At 33.6% G+C, this 17,439-nt stretch overlaps 1 protein-coding gene across 2 annotated transcripts in view; it reads left to right on the top strand.

Annotated features, from left to right (window-relative positions):
- Seipin (lipid droplet biogenesis associated protein seipin) overlaps positions 1-12,086 on the top strand; it is a 29,492-nt gene extending 17,406 nt beyond the window's left edge. Inside the window, exons 6-7 of one of the 2 annotated variants that reach the window (XM_072542879.1) lie at positions 7,344-7,452; positions 11,756-12,086. In XM_072542879.1, the coding sequence (XP_072398980.1) occupies positions 7,344-7,452; positions 11,756-11,789 (143 nt within the window). In that variant the 3' untranslated portion in view covers positions 11,790-12,086. The remainder of the gene's footprint in view (positions 1-7,343; positions 7,453-11,755) is intronic. The other variant, XM_072542880.1, reaches the window with a different exon arrangement.
- The last annotated feature ends 5,353 nt before the right edge of the window (positions 12,087-17,439 follow it).

Below are 17,439 nucleotides of genomic sequence, written 5' to 3' on the forward strand. Positions count from 1 at the left end.
ATTTGGATTAATTAAAGTGGTGCGTTAATTTTGTCCAGGAGTTTATATATATATATATATATATATATATATATATATATATATATATATATATATATGTCATATGTTTAACCTGAAAATTGGTAGGTCCAAAACTGTCAGATGAAGGCGGTAGGTGTCGCGTCAGTCACGCACGGAGCGAATAGCATATAGCAAAAAATCATTTGCTGTGAAACAAAGAAAAGCAATTTCTATCTTTTTTACAGAGGTGTACATTGCATTTATCACAAAAAGTGAGTCTTTTTGTTACAGTTGGAATGCTTACACCTTTTTCCTTGTGTGTTTCCATCCAGTTGGAGCATATGATTAACGGAGTCATATTGAACTTTTTGTTCTAGTTTCTTCAAAGTTATATTTTAATTTGTTTCGTGCTATGGGTGGTGTTGAAGTACATGGCCTGCCTCTTTTGATGCGAGAAATTGGTTTGTTTGCCTTGATCAGACTTTCAGTAAGCCTCATTTTGAAATCTAGAAAGGTTAATGGTTTTTGGAATTGTTAGTGTCACATTCTTGTCGATATTCAAACCAACTATTTACTGCAGCCAAGAATAAGGCATAAAAAATCATTCGAATGGTCTATTTTTTTGAAGGAATATAAATTCTGTACACATTGGTCATTTGATCTAATAGATCAACGTCACCCATTGAATGGTTATAAAGATTTACGATCTCAGTTCTTTCTACATCCATATACTTTTTTTCTTTCTTGTCCCACCGCGTAACTACATCAGTATTTCCAATTCCAACAACGTTAGAAGCCAGAAGCACACTCCGATTATCCATCCTTGTGCCTAAAACTACATCGCCATCTTTACTTGTTACTTGACCTGTAGTTCTTCTATCATTTTTCGACATTTCTTTATCGGTTTTCACAGGAGGTTTGTGAGCATATTGCCTCGAATTGTTCCAGCTGCTACTATTAATATTTACATGCTATGCTATGGTAATTACCATAATATAACTTGTGCCTTTCATTATTTATTTTTTCTGTAAGATAAAGAATTATTGTAGTACCAAATCCAAACCGTTTTAGCAGCTGAGTATCTATGCCAGTATAAGTGCCTTGATATAAAACAAAATCATAAGCGATGCCATACTTTCCGAATAAAACAAAAAATTTTACCCCCCAGGGTGTAGGTTTACCCTTTGAACATTGAATTGCAAACAAATGTCCCTAAAATGGTACCATTTGTTCATCAATACATAGGTTTTCTTCTAACTTTAACTCTAAATATCGTTTTATGATACCATCATACAAAGCACGTACTCTATAGAACTTATCGGTACAGTTATTGGGGACTGTCAAAGTATTTACACAATGTAAATTTGGTCAAAGTTGAAAAAATCGGTCTCTGGCCATTGTTTTACTAAAAATGTTGATGCAAGTTTTTGTGCTAATATAAACAAACTGCTGGAAATTTTAGGCAACCGGAAATAATGTGTAAACCAAATAAACTTGTAATTTTATCTGCACATGTATTTTTGAACCGAGTTTTTTCGTTATGAAAAGCATCTTCTTATGGTGCCTATCCGTTACGGATGTTGGACACTAACATGGCTATTCTGACTTTGTTGACTGCTGCCCTGAAAAGTCCGGTAGTGGTTAAGTTAAACCATTTTCGCAGGTTATGCAGCCAGGATATTCTTCTTCGTCCTGGACCTCTTTTATGAAAAGCATACATATTGGTAAAAGTGGTCATCTGCTCAAACTGCTTTTTGTCTATATATTTAGAAAAAAATATATAAAGGATCATGACGCTCTTCACTTGGGGACGTTGTATGGGTAGGTTGTTGTTCCTTATTCCAAACCAAATCCGGAGGTTCAAAATCTTTTTTTTCCTCCATTTTACAGATTTTTAGGTTGTTACAAAGCTAAAATTGCTTTCTTTTGAAGTAGATGAACCATCTTACCATTTTACCAAATGGTAAAACGTTCTCATCAGCCTCGTGTCACCCATATTCATTGTCATCATCCTCGTATGACTCAGGGATTTGAATCTTTGTGGGCCCTCTTTGTGTGGTCATCCCCTACATAAACTTCTTTTTTCTTGCCTGACGAGGGCTCTGAAATGTCAGCTTTATCTTTCTCCTCATTCCAGTATGACTCAGATAACTCATCAAGGTTAGATCCCAATTTATCGACACATACACGAAGTTTTATTTTACTTAAGAAGATATCTTCCTCCTCATCCTCGTTACTAAGTTCAATATCAGAAACGGTACCCAGTAATTCCAATAAAATAGCTGCATCTCTTTCATTTTCTAGATCGTATTTTCTCTCTGAAAATAAAAATATTTACATAGACTTTAGGAAATCACCTACTAAAACCCACATTTAAAAAAAAAATATGTAAAAAATGAAAATACATATTTTTTTTAAATATGTACATGTATATTTATTCTACCTGGCTCAAAAAAATTAAAATATATATGAAAATATATTCATTTCCATTTCAGTCCGATCCTAAATGTTGATAATTATGTCTAACAAATAAAAACCGATTTTTTATTGGTATAAATATTTTTTTTTCTACAAAATACATATCAACAAAAATTCTTTTATCGTTTTACTACAAAATGAAATTATAAAATGTCAAAATTATATAAATGCAAACTGATTTTCTTGGATTTTTATTTACTTACCATGAGGAAGGGGGTCTTAAAGCGTTAAATGTACATACAAACCTATATTTTATTTTTTCATCTTGAATGTGAATATTTTTTTTGTTGCTCACCCTGTATACGAATATTTCTCAATGTTAAACTACAAAGTATTGTTTACCTTATTATGTAAAATGAATATTTATTTATTTTTTATATACAGTGTGTTTATTTCATAGCGATTTTGAAATAAAAACGGTTATAACTCGTTAAATACATTGTTTAGTAGTGTCATAGCTGGTATTGTAAGAACAAGGATTATGAGATGAATCTATTTTCTCATATTTATACAGGATGTCATACTTAAAACATTGTATGTTTGCTTTTTCACTTATTTATTAATCACCCTGTAGAATTCAGCATATTTTCCAAACACGAAGAATATCATTGCCTACTTTTTTTCTAAATACCCCTTTTGGATATATATAAAAAAAAAACTTATTTACCTGAGCTTAATAGATACATCATGCTAGTTATCTCCCTTTTTGAAGATTTCCGAAGCCTTAAAAAAAACGCTAGAAGTATCAAAAAGAAGTTTTGGGGCGGCAGGTGTTTGCAGTATTTTTATAAAATATAAGTTTTTGTGATATAGTTTTAAATAAAAAACTGAATACTGTGTTTTGTTTTATTTATTGACCCTGAAAGAACTATTATCCTCTGCAGTATTTTTATATATGTATATTATACAGAAAATGTATTGTATATTGTATTATATGTATACCACCTTGTGATATTGGAACTAAAAACACGAAATACCTGGAACACGTGTTGGAGAATGTAATGGACACATATCTGTACAAAAATCAATCCTGTATCAACTACTCTCACCTCACACTAGCAATAATAAACTGAACTTGTTTAGTCTATAACTCCCAACATTTTATCGAAAGCGATGCGATAGAGGAAATATGTTGAACTTCTCACGGCTCACTTCTCACGTCACTGAAATATGCTGAATCAGCTCACTGCTGATCTTCCTCGAGTAACTGCGCTATTTATAACGTGTCTATGAATCCTGGGATCTGTCTGTTGTTCCGAATCGATACTGATTGGTATTTTTTTAACGTTGAGATCATCTGCTTTCGGTGGTTGTCTCGTGTGATAGTGTGTCCGTTCACGGTTGATTTTTTTTTGCAGTGAGCAAGTAGATAGTTCCTCTTGTGTTCAGTCTAACGAGTATTTACACTGCAGTTAGTTGTTCGGACCTAAAATGAGCCACGGCTACAGGGAACGCTGTAATAATGCTGGTACAGGCGTTATTTGGGAGCAGGTTCTTTTAATATTAAAGTTGGTTTAACGTAAGTTAAGCGGAAATAATATTTTTAGTTAAGTACAGAAACACATCGGTACTCAACGGAGTAATTAAATTTAAAAGTGTATTATTGCAATAACACAAATCTTCTAACTCATCAGAACGTGCTTCAAGAATCACGACACTTCATATTTCAAGTTTACATTACAAAACAGTTATAGAATTACTCTCATCACATCACAAAGTATCCCCAGGATACTCCAGATCACACAGTACGAAATCAAATAGACTATATTCTTATTAACAAACGATTTAGAAACTCTATAACATCTGTTAAAGCGTACCCGGGATCCGACATAAATTCGGACCACAATCCACTTATCGCCAAAATGAAACTTAGTTTAAAGAAAGTTCAAAGACCAAAAATTATGAAGTACGATATTAACCAACTGAAAAATAAAACAGTAAAGGAAAAGGTACAAAAACGCCTAAAAGAAAAAACGTGGGCTCGTACAGAAAAACCATGGGCCCGTACAGAAACAGATAACACAGATGTAGAACTAGAAAATTTGCACAAAGTAAGTCAAGAAATAACAGAGAAATACTTAAAACCTGAAAGAACAAATAAAAAGGAATGGATGACGGAGGAGATTCTATGTATGATGGAAGACAGAAGAAACGCTAAAGATAATAAGAATTACTACAACAACATAAATAACGAAATAAAAAGGGCTATTAAAATAGCAAAAGAAAATTGGTTTAGCTCGAAGTGTACAGAGATTGAGTCATTACAACAAAAACATGATTCATTTAACCTCCATAAAAAGATTAAAGAAGCGGCAGGCTTATATAAACACAAGAACACTGGATTCCTGACAGATAATCAGGGAAACATAGTACTGGAAATAGAGCATAAAAGAGATATTTGGATTAAATACGTAGAAAAAACTTTTGAAGATATACGAAGTAACACTGGTATTACAACAAACACCAATTGCGAATCTGGACCACCATTTACAGTCGAAGAAGTAAAATATGCCATCAAAAGCACCAAAGATGGTAAAGCAGTAGGCCCTGATAATTTTCACTCAGAATTCTTAAAACTTATGGACTATGATGGCATAAAATGGTTGACAAATATATTTAACACTATATATGATACGGGCGTGATTCCCCAAGAGTGGTTAGTGTCAACTTTTATAAATCTTCCAAAAAAACCCAATTTGAGAAAGTGCGAAGACTATAGAATTATAAGCCTTATGAGCCATTTACTTAAAACATTTTTAAAGGTCATTCACAAAAGAATATATACAAAATGTGAGGAATAACTAACAAGAACACAATTCGGATTTCGTGATGCTCTGGGAACACGGGAGGCGCTGTTTGCTGTACAGGTGCTATTTCAGAGATGCAGGGATGTGAATTGTGACATATACGTATGCTTTATAGATTACCAGAAGGCATTTGACAGAGTAAAACATGACAAATTAATGACTCTAATGCAAGAAATTGGAATTGACAACAAAGATCTTAGAATTATCAGAAACATTTACTACAATCAAACTGCCAAAATCAAAATAGAAGACCAGTTAACTGATAAAATTGTAATAGAACGTGGAGTACGACAGGGCTGTATTTTGTCTCCATTGTTGTTCAACATTTATTCTGAATGGGTATTTAAGGAAGCTTTAGACGGTTGTGCGAAAGGAATACTAATAAACGGTGAATGGTTGAATACCATTAGATATGCAGATGACACTATAGTTTTTGCCGATAATCTGAATGACTTACAGATATTAACAAATCGCATAACAGCAGTCAGCAACAGATACGGACTAGCTCTTAACATAAAGAAAACCAAATTTATGACAATTAGTAAAAAACCAATACTAAACGCTCATCTTACAATCAACCAACAGAATATCGAAAGAGTCGAGCAATATACATATCTAGGCACCAATTTAAATAGCCAATGGGACCACTCAACAGAAATTAAACAGCGAATAATAAAAGCAAAAGCAGCATTCGTTAGAATGAGAACCATTTTCAACAGTCGAGACATATCATTAAAAACAAAATGCCGTCTATTCAAATTCCTACATATTCACAGTTCTGCTCTACGGAATGGAAGCATGGACACTGACTGTTGCATCTATGAATCGGCTCGAAGCTTTCGAAATGTGGTGTTATAGGCGCATCTTACGTATATCCTGGGTTGACAGAGTTACTAATGTGGAGGTCCTGCGTAGAATGGGGAAAGAATGTGAAATTCTCATGACCGTCAAAACTAAAAAGTTGGAATATCTAGGACATGTAATGAGAAATCAAGAACGTTACGGCCTTCTCCAACTTATTCTCCAAGGGAAAGTAAATGGTAAGAGAGGACCGGGAAGAAGACGCATTTCCTGACTTCAAAATTTACGAAAGTGGTATAACACGACTACCACTGAACTGTTCCGGCGCTGCAATAAATAAAGTAAAGATAGCCGTGATGATCGCCAACATCCGGAACGGATAGGCACTTTAAGAAGAAGAAGACATCACAATGCGATAAATTCCTGGTATGAACAATGGTTCTCTTGAATCCTTGGCTGATCTTAGATTTTTTTTGTATCATCTTCGTTGATTTGAAGAAAAAAACTAGTGTCTACACAATAGGACGAACATGGAGAACACCCTAAAAAGAGGGTGAAAAAACATATGGTATTGGATACAAATATGAGAACCCTTTACCTATAAGTCCCGATTTGCGATGTTACGAAAATTCTATCGGGTATAGACTACTCAGTTCACTCCACAACCAACGCAGGCAGCGTTCATGAAACTAAGTAAAATGTATTTTAAGATGACAAGTAAAAAAAGCAAATTATTCATTTAATAACAAAATTATATTTCAACTTTACATAATACTATAAAAATTGTTAAAAATATTTTGTTCATTTAAAATGCAAAATTTTCTGAGTTTTTTCAGGTTGTTAATTGTTGGTGAATAAAAACCTCTAAATCCTTTCTCTGGTTGTGTCGTGTTTAAGTATCATTATTAATACACTCCAATTTTGCAAATCATGCTGATTTGTCACTAGCTGTTTACTTTTACATCGGTTTAAAAATAATAGTCGTTAAAAATTGTTGTTTTGGATACTCTTTTTACTTAATATACACAAAAAAATATTTGTTAAAATATGAACCTAACCAAAATTTGCGTGACAATGTTAACCCGTATAAATATAGGAAATTCTTCTTTCCTCTAATGCTCTTTCAATTATTTCTATGATTCTATACACCACTGTTTGATGGTTGAATGTTTTTCACTAACACCAAATTGATAGGAGAGAACCAAGTCCCTTTCTTCTAGTGTAAGTTGTAATCTGTTAATAAGAAATTTTTCGTAGAGTTTGAAGATAACAGGCTACAACGAGATGGGCCGGTACGATGTAACTTCTTGAGGAGATGTGCCCGGCTTCGTTATTATAATAATCTCTGGTACTTTCCACAGCTTAGGTACGTATCTAATTCTGAATGGCGTATTGATAATATTGATCAATTTGACAACGGCTTCACGTGGAACTTGTTTCGATATTTCTCCGGCGGTAAGAGAAAATCCGGGTGCTTTTTTATAATTCATGTTTTTTTATTTCGTCAGAAATTTCTTTTGGAGAAGAAGGTCTATTGACTGGATTTTCCTATTCCGGATAATTCCCGTCTTGTGTTGCTTCTCCTGGTTTGTTCAACTAATTAGTTCGTAGTTAGTTAGGTATTTACCTAATTTACATGTTAATTTTTCCAAAAAAGACAAAATGCATGGTTATAATAGCAAATTTACTAAGATGTAAATTGGAGCTGGAAGGTCAGATAATAGAACATGTGATGAAGTTTAAATATGGAGATATGGATGGAGATCAATAATGACAAACGCAGCGGAAACACGACCTGGAACACAGAGGACAAAAAGGATGTTAGAAACGGCAGAGATGAAAACACTTAAAAAAATTGATGGCAAGACACTATGGGACAGAGCTAAAAGTACAGATATACGACGTAGATGCACGGTGGAGAACATCAAGAACTGGGTGAGAAATAGAAGAGTAGAATGGAAGGATCATTTAACCCGAATGACAACAAATAGAGCAGTAAAGACGGCAAGAGGCGATTCCCCAAGAGAAACGATCAGTAAGAAGACCACGAAAACGATGGAATAACAACTTACTGGAGGCACATCGAAAAACAGAGTCATGTCTACATAAAAAGAAGAAGAAGTATTTACCATTATTTAATGCTGTTTTATTACTTGCTTAGTATTTAATTTTATGGGTGTTCTTCCAAGATGCTGGTTGAATATTTTTACAACCATTTTTTGGGAACGTGATGACGTTGATAAAATAAAAAAATACGAGCAGTCATGGAAAGGCAAAAGCGAAATACAATAATAAAGTATAAGACAGTGGAGTTGAGAAGAAACTGAAGTAAGAAATATTCCTCATAAAGTTATGTCCTCTACCGAAGATTGGATCAATGTGAGAAACATAGGTTTTCTAGATTAATACCACAAATACCTAATGATTGCCCCTGGGATTTGTGGTCATAGCAAAAGCAAGCCGCACTGGAAACTGTAGTCGTGTTAATTCAAATGGTACATCAGTCGGAATCATTGGGATGCGTGGTATCAAAACGTCTTCTCCTTTATACTTTCCTTTCAGTATAGTTGCTTCTATCACGTTGTTCAATAATTTTTTATCGCTAACCGTGTGCCGTTGCAAAGACCCGGTTGGTTGATATTTCTCAACGTTATAACTACCGATCCAACCTTCAATTGAAGATTGTGAGATGGCAATCCTGGTAAATCCAGCGAGTTTAAAAATTCAGGCGGATAGTTGACGAAATCATCTTGGTTAGTAGCCGAATCAACTGATTTATTTATCCTCAATTCGCCTGTAATTTGTTCTTGAATTTTGAAATTTAATTCATTTACATCTATGTTTTTTGCAGCCAATATAGCCCGTTCTAGAAACCAATCATGGCTTCTATAATTTTGAGCAACATCTGAAAACACCTTTTGAGTAAGTTCATCTTTTGACCGAGTTAACTGACAAAAACTTTGAGAAAAGTTAATGCAACCAGTCAAGGTGTCTATAGGAAATTTGCCATCACCAATATCAAGGAGTTGTTTAGAGAATATGTCACCAGATTGGTCATTTTGCAACTCGACACTCATATTCTTGCTTAAGTGCAATCCCTTGCCATGTTTCCACAAATTGGAGAACTTTAAACATACATTGAGTTCATCAACTGGCGTTGATCGTGGAATCACTGGCAATGTTTGACGAAAATCTCCTGCTAATAAAATCATTGCACCACCAAATGGGTTATGATTGGTCCGTAGATCTTGTAAGGTTCTATCTAAAGCCTCCAAAGATTTTTTATGTGCCATCGTGCATTCATCCCAAACAATCAATTCAGATTGCTGCAAAACCTTTGCCATTGCAGAGTTCTTCGAAATGTTGCACGTTGGAGTTTCGTTGCTTTGCATGTTTAATGGAAATTTTAGTGCTGAATGGCCTGTTCGACCACCTTTAAGCAAAGTTGCTGCGATCTCCGATGAAGCGAGTGCAAGTGCAATTTTATTTTGTGAACGAATTGTTGCTAATATCAATGAAACCAAAAAAGTTTTTCCTGTACCACCAGGTGTATCTAAGAAGTAAATCCCTCCTGTTTTATCATTTGTTACTTTCATAAGTGTATCAAAAACATACTTCTGTTGTTCATTTAATAGTGGAAGATTTGTTTGAGTTAATTCTTTGAAAGTGTTAAGATCATACAGTTTTTCTCGGTGCAACTCCTGGTTAAAAGGATTATGCATCATCACACACATTTAAAATATCATCACACATATTATCTTTGTACTTGATCCACAAATCATTTGGGTTTGATGGGAAGCATGTAGATATGATAATAATGTTCGTATTTGATGAGCTTGTGATGATATTACAGCATCATTGAGAGTTTGATCCCAATGATCGTCATTTTCTAGCAATTGCAAACGTTAGCAGGCTTCTCTGTATCATCCACACAAATCACCATCAGGAGTTCGTAAATGTTGGAATGATGTTGGGCCACGTACATTGACTAATAGCAGTCGTAAATAAAAACATTCATCATTGCTTGGATGTACTGAATAATTTCGACCAATCGCATCGGTGGAATATACATCTGGGTATCCTGGAACTGGTTTTCCTTATTTCCGTCGTATAAATCTTCTTGAGGATTGATTCCAAGTATAATATTTTGGCATTTCAGAATATAACAATGTTTGAGCAAAAGCATCGTTTTGGCATATCTCAAAAAACTGGTTAATGTAGTAGATGGTGGCTGAGCAGCTCTTTGTACTGCGTTCTGCGCTGTAAAATATACTCTTTGTCCATTTTCTAAATGCACAGCTAAATGAACAGCAGTAGGGTGTCTCTCATGAATAGTTAAATAGGAATTTAGTTAGAAAATGTTTGTATGGGAAAAAGAAAAGGGCTGTTTTAGGATTTTCCCGTAAATTATTCTGATTTTTAAAAAATTTCTCGCCGTAAAAACCATCCTTAGACTTTAAGGAACATTTTAAAAAAATAATTGTTAAGATTGGTCCATGCGTTGTTGAGTTATGCGCTTACCAACACATTTTGCGATTGATTTTTATATTATAGATTGAATTATGTTGCAACGTATTGTAATGTGTTTTTATATTAATAACAAAATAAACAATAAATGTTACTGCAGAGTATGTGTAAAAATTTTTTTTGCATTCAACTCCTTTTATACATATATGAAAATAAAAATATATATTTTCATTAAAATATTGATTCAATCCTTCATTTACTATACTCCTATTACAGGTCAAATGTTGTTTATATACAGCAAACGATGCACCATATACCTATATACCTAATTCTGTTTCTCTTTCTGCTCTCTCTTACCTATAGCATTACATATGTAATGATTGTGCAGATTGACTCCCATATAAATTTGTAATGGCGAACGCGTGTATAAAAGTATAACTTTTACCGGCAGTCCCACTGGATTGCCACACTCGTTTTTTTTGCATCGTTCCAAGCACTTTTAATATCCATTTTGATAATGAAACTCGATCAACAATAATTGATGAAGTTATTCAAATGTTTATACGCCTAAAATTTAAACATTTTTTTTTTAATTCCATATGAGCTTCTAATCGACGAATTTTAATTTTTCGAAATGGGTTATGCTCTTCTACATGTTAAAAATTTTTTCAAGTATCTACAAATTTTAGTTTTTGACTGGCTTAATTTGGAAAATTAATATTTTTTTTTATTAGGAAATTATTTTGCAAAAACGAATGAATCGATTTTAATGAAATTTTGTGTGTTGATTAAACATATTAAAAATATTTCTTTCTAGGAATATGAAAATTCTAAGTTTGATATTAGTATTGGAAATACACTCGCTAAAAAATCTTTTTTGACTGTTTTTTTGTACTTTTTAGTGTTTTTTCAATAATAATAATAATTTTTAATCCTTGTAAAGTTAAAATAAGATACATGGTGTTTCATTTTTTCCTTTAAAAATACATGTCTTTGATGCGGTTCAGTGTTATGGAAGACCCTGTATATTTTTAACTAATTTTAAAATATGAATCTTACAGCTACCTCCTGTTTTAGTATCTACATTTTTTTCGTATCTCCAATTATAACAGATATACTTTATCACAAAAATTGATCACCCCATCAAAAAATTTGATGATTTCTATAAATACATGTTATTAATTTGTTTATTGTATTTTCAGATTCCGATTCCTCGTATTCTGTGGACTACGATGATGCATCCTTGATAGATGACAGAGATATCAGATTTAGAGGAGAATTACACGAAAGCGATGTGGTTGAAAACATCGAACTAATTTAAACTTTGTAGCTAAAATATATTATATGATCTCTTTAGAAAACATTTATTTTTCAATCAACTGATGTAACGGATTTCATTCTTTGGAATAAGAAAACTATCATAATCTTACTAGAACTAATCACAATATTGCAAACTCTTCATGCTAATATGTTAGTTTAAAACCTTACTTTGTTTACCATTTACCGTCTAAAACCTTACTTTTTGAATGTCCTTCAATATATATAACAACTTGCTGTCTATAACAACCTTTAACAACAAAATTAGAAATAAAAAATGCATTTTGCACTCAACTTACTGACCTACAAAAAATAGGCAAGTTTTGTAATAATCTAATTTTTAAATTGCAACCTAACGATAAAGTCGAAAAAACACGTTTTTGATTGTAGGGTGAGGGGCCAAGGTGGCGGACGAAAATTACACCGAGTCTTATTTTTTTTAATATTAATTCACATAGAATGAAAAAAAACAAAAAAAAAATTATTCCGGGAGTCTATCTTAACGGAGGGTACCCTTTTGTAGAAGATCTCACGAATTCCGGCTACATTGTAATAACACCAGAATGAGCTTTTCTGGTGCCTTAGAAATAAATGTTTCTTTTAAAATTGTGCAGAATTTTTAGAATTCATTTCTATGAGAAAGTAGCCTGTTTTATTTACCGATGTAAGTGTATCTAATGCTCTAGCTAATAATTTGAATATAAATATAAAATGTAAGATTATGAGATGTTTTCGTTTGGACACTGGAGATTTGAAAGATTTATTTATTTGTTTTTATGTTTCAGTTTTTAATTTTCAGTTTTGTATTAAAAAAAATAGATATATTTTTGGAGCTAGTTTTATAAATATCGTATTTCAGATTTTTCTGATGAACATCAAACTGTGTAGTATTTATGCTTCATAGTATTATGTAGCTAAGGTATAAAATTTTACCTAAAATGTGTTACAATAACCAACGCTTTATATGGGATTTTTTTATAGGATTGACACTCATCCCTTTTTATTGGTCATAATTGTCAAAGATATTGAAAAGTGTTGAATATTGGATCATGTTTATAAAAATTATATGATGGCGTGCATAAATAATCTACATGTAGTAACCAAATATGAAGCAAGCAAGCAAAACCACAAAAATTACAAATTTGAGTCCAAGTACAGAGCACCTAACGGCTAGCACAAATGAAAGCTGAATGATGATGAAACAATACTAGTGATCCCGTCCTGAAAGAGGCTTGTATACCCATATGTATATTCAGGCACATTCATTGTAGTGGGAGGATTGGTCCGAGTAAATCGGTAGCCCCAGTAACACGCTGATGTCTTATGGAATGTCACGTTCATAATGATACTTGTCATAAGAGAGTCCTGAAGAAAAAGACCCTCATAATGATGTCTTCACCGAGTAATGCGAACAGTACTTGGAAAGCAAAGTGTTCAACCAGTGCATCCTTTCTATCATGACATATGGATGTCAAACCTGGACACTAATCACGGCTAATATGAAATAGCTAGTCACAACAAAAAAGGCAATGGAAAGAGCATTGTAAGATACATTTAGAGAGGTGGCCTTTTGGACTATTCCACTGCGACCTTTTCAGATCTATTGTGGTCCTCTAGTCCTAGATAACATTCTCTAACCTGACCCTTTTTAAAAATTCTAATATATTCGAGACTGTCGATAGCTTCCATGTAACTATTTGCCGGTGCTCTGCTATTGTTTCTTCGAGATGACAGAATTTGCACAGGTGCACATTAGCTTCAAGTGCCTACTCATCATACAGTGCCCTGTTAGAAGACCTGCTACGGCTTTGACTGTTTTCCCGTCTTTGCTTATTAAGTCTGCCGTAAATTTTGGCGAATGTTCTGCAATGAACTGTTTCGCCTGTCTTTGTCCTGGTGAATTCCTCCACCATTTCAGAGATTTGTGAGCTACCCACTTCCTTGTAGACGTTCTTGTTACTGTCTTTGCAACGCCGCAGAAGGGTTCAGGTCCAATGAATGGCATTGATGAGCCTTGTTTGGTCATTTCATCTACTTTTTCATTGCCCTTATGACCCTCGTGCCCCGTTACCCAGGCTACCGTAACCTTGCTACGGTCTTGTAGTTTATTTAGGGCACACACACAATCCCATACTAGCTTAGAATTGATCTCTAAAGCATCGACTGCATCGTTTTTTCCTGCCTTTCTATTTCTTGCACGCAGTGATGGATTGCCGTTATTTCCGCCTGGAAAACTGTTACATCCTTAGATAGACTTACCGTGAAATGTATCCCTTGATTTGTCCCTACTATGCCGGCTCCTGTTTCATTTATCCCTACTATGCCGGCTCCCACACACTTCGATGTTTTTGAGCCTTCCGTATACCAGGTAGCAGCAGCTTGTGTGGATACACCTTTATTCCAGTCTTCCCTGCTTGGTATCTTAATTGTGAACTTATTGTTAAAGCTATATCTCGTAGCTGTTGCATCGATAGGTTTCCCCATCACAATATCGGCTTTTACCTTCTTGATTGGCTTTTTGTTGTCAGCACCATGCATCTGGCTTATATGTCACTGACTATGGATTAATCTGTGCATCACTGATCTGGCTTCGCCCTGTATAAAGATCAGGATCGATGATATTTTTTTACAATTGATCTTAAAAAATCATGATCAGTGGTTTTGCTTGAAGATTAATCTTAAGAAGTTGCGATCAGTGATATCAATTATAATAAATCAAAATCAATAGTATTTATTAAAGATGGGATTAGGAACTGCTAAGGACTGTTAAAGATCGAAAAATGTCTTATCTGGGACATACAGTAAGGGGAAGTCGATATAAAACTGATCCTTACAGGTAAAATAGAGGGCCGTAGATGTGTAGGAAGAAAACAAGTTTCTTGGTTAAACAACATTCGTGAATGGACACAGATATCAAATGCATGACAATTATTCCATATTGCAGAAGATCGAGAAGCCTTCGCAATGGTGATCGCCAACGTCGGATAATTCCGATATGGCACGCGAAGAAGAAGAAGAAGGGATTAGGAAAATGAAATCTGTGGTATACATTTTTTAGAAATCAAGATCAGTTTTTTTGATTAAAGATTGGTTGTGAGGAATTAGGATTTGTTATTAATTGAAGATTGATTTTAAGAAATCAAGGCCAATGATTTTTATTGAAGATTGGTCTTCAGAAGTCATGGACAGTATTAGTATTGGTTGAAGGTTGATTTTAAGAAATTATGAACAATGGTTTTGATTGAAGATTAATCTTATAAAGATCAATGGTACTTATTAAATATTGGTCTAAAGAAATTAAGAACAGTGGTTTTGATTGAAGATTGATCCTTAGAAATCATGGTCAGTGGTGTTGATTGAAGATTGATTTTAAGAAATGAAGATCGAGGGTTTTGATTGAGGATTTATCTTAAAAAATCAAGATCAGTGGTATTTATTGATGATTTGTTATTGATTTTAAAGCAAATCAAAAGATTGGTCTTAAGAAATCATTATCACTATTTATTGAGGAGTGGCTTTAAGAAATCGAGATCAACGGTTTTTATTGAAGATTCTTGAGAAATTGTGATCATTGTTATTGATTCTTATAAATCGAGATAACTGGTATTTATTGAAGATTGGTTTTCAGAAATTGCGATTAGTGGTATTAATTGAAGATTAATTTTAAAAAATTTGGTTAAATTATTGTTTTACTCTTATTGATGGTAATAAAAAAACGTGTTTGTGCGTAAAAAAACCACAAAAATGTCGGAAGAAATTGTTAACATTATGCACCCCGTCGTATAATACGGGTAATGTTCTCTCTAAGGATTATAACAATGTTTTAATATAAATATTTCCTATTTTGGTGCCATTTTAAAAATTTATACGTACATATGCTCTCATAGTAGCAGTACAATTTTACTTTTTGTTTTTTAATATTTTTACGTTTAACACAATTTTTTATTTTTCGTGTTTAAAATGTTATGATTGTCCACCATTATTAGATTTACCAACACAACAAACGAAGATGACTATGATCGTTGACAATTATTAAACTGTATTTTTATTGTAACAGCTAGGCTGGATGTGTGGGCCTCACACATATATGAGTAGTTTAATAAGTTCATGATTCGGTTCAAACGCCAGCCGGAAAATTTTTCATAAATGTCAATTATATCTCTTCATTTTCTTCTAATTACTTCAATTATCTTTCTGGAACTGTTGGGTTTGTACTTGCCCGTAGATAGTTACTACAATTAACAAAAATTATAATTACCGTAATTTCGGGTGACTTTGACTCTTTTTGAAAGTTTAAATGTAGATTTCAGTATTCTGAATATATAAAATGTTTCTTTATTTATTTGTATTTAAGTTTATGAGTACTATTTTATAAAAATTAAACTAAAGCACAAAGAAGCGGGTGACTTTGTTTTAATCTACATTTTACATTTATTCTCTGTGATTAATATTGTTTGGGGTAAAGTCACTCTACATAGGGCCCTAAGTTCACAAAAAACATAATTTCTTAACAAAAAATGAACAATAAAACGATTTACAAGCTTTTTTTAAATCTGGAAAGAAATATCGGTTATCTCCAAGTTCCAATGGCTCTGTGCAATCATTATTTCCCAAGTGGTAGGATTTTCTTACGGCGACTTCGGACCTCTTACAAATCCATCGAATTTTCCGATGTCCTAGTAGCCGGATACATTTACGAAGTCTCCAACTCGAATGGAAAACTCTTGTAGATCTGCATTATTCCTATAGCTCTCATTAGATGCAGAATTAGACGTAGTATCTGCAGTGTTTCCAAAATCTTGTATTTTATTGAAACGTTTTGTTTTTTTTTTACCATCTTATGTTTAGGCAATTCACTAGAGCCAGCTGCAGCAATGGTCGCTTGTTCAGAGATTTCTTGATCTAGGCTACTGCCAAGTACAACTTCGTTATTAACGTCTCCGAGTGCCTTATTTTGTAGATTTTCTTTCTCTGTTTCGTAACTTTGTATGTAACTTTGATGTTAAAATCAAGCCCGTATTTGCGTTACTAGTGTCTGTAAACCTTCTAAACTGTCTGCAAAGAGGATGGTGTCGTCTGCATATCTGATGTTATTCAGGCGTTCGCCATTTATGAGAATACCCTTTTCGATATGCTCTAAGGCCTGGCTCATGACTTGTTCCGAATAGACGTTAAATAATAGGGGAGAGCGTATGCAGCCCTGTCGTATTCCTCTCTTTATTGCAACTTCTGTTAGTTGGTCTTTCACCCGAATGATTGCTGATTGGTTGTAGTATATGTTCTTGATTACTCGAAGGTCTTTGTTATTAAGATCAGTTGCCTTTAGTATATCCATGAGCTTATCGTGCTTGATTCTGTCGAAAGCTTTCTATGGTAGTCGATAAAGAATACATAAATATCGCAGTTGATGTCTCTGCACCTTTGAAATAATACCTGAACCGCGAACAAGGCTTCTCTTGTACCTAACGCATCCCTGAATCAAAACTGCGTTCGTGAGATCTATGACTCGTATTTCTGATAAATTCTTCTGTGTATTATCTTTAAGAAGGTCTTAAGAATGTGGCTCATT

The sequence above is a fragment of the Diabrotica undecimpunctata genome, chromosome 9 (genome assembly GCF_040954645.1).
Source record: "Diabrotica undecimpunctata isolate CICGRU chromosome 9, icDiaUnde3, whole genome shotgun sequence".
Classification (NCBI taxonomy): Eukaryota; Metazoa; Arthropoda; class Insecta; order Coleoptera; family Chrysomelidae; genus Diabrotica; species Diabrotica undecimpunctata.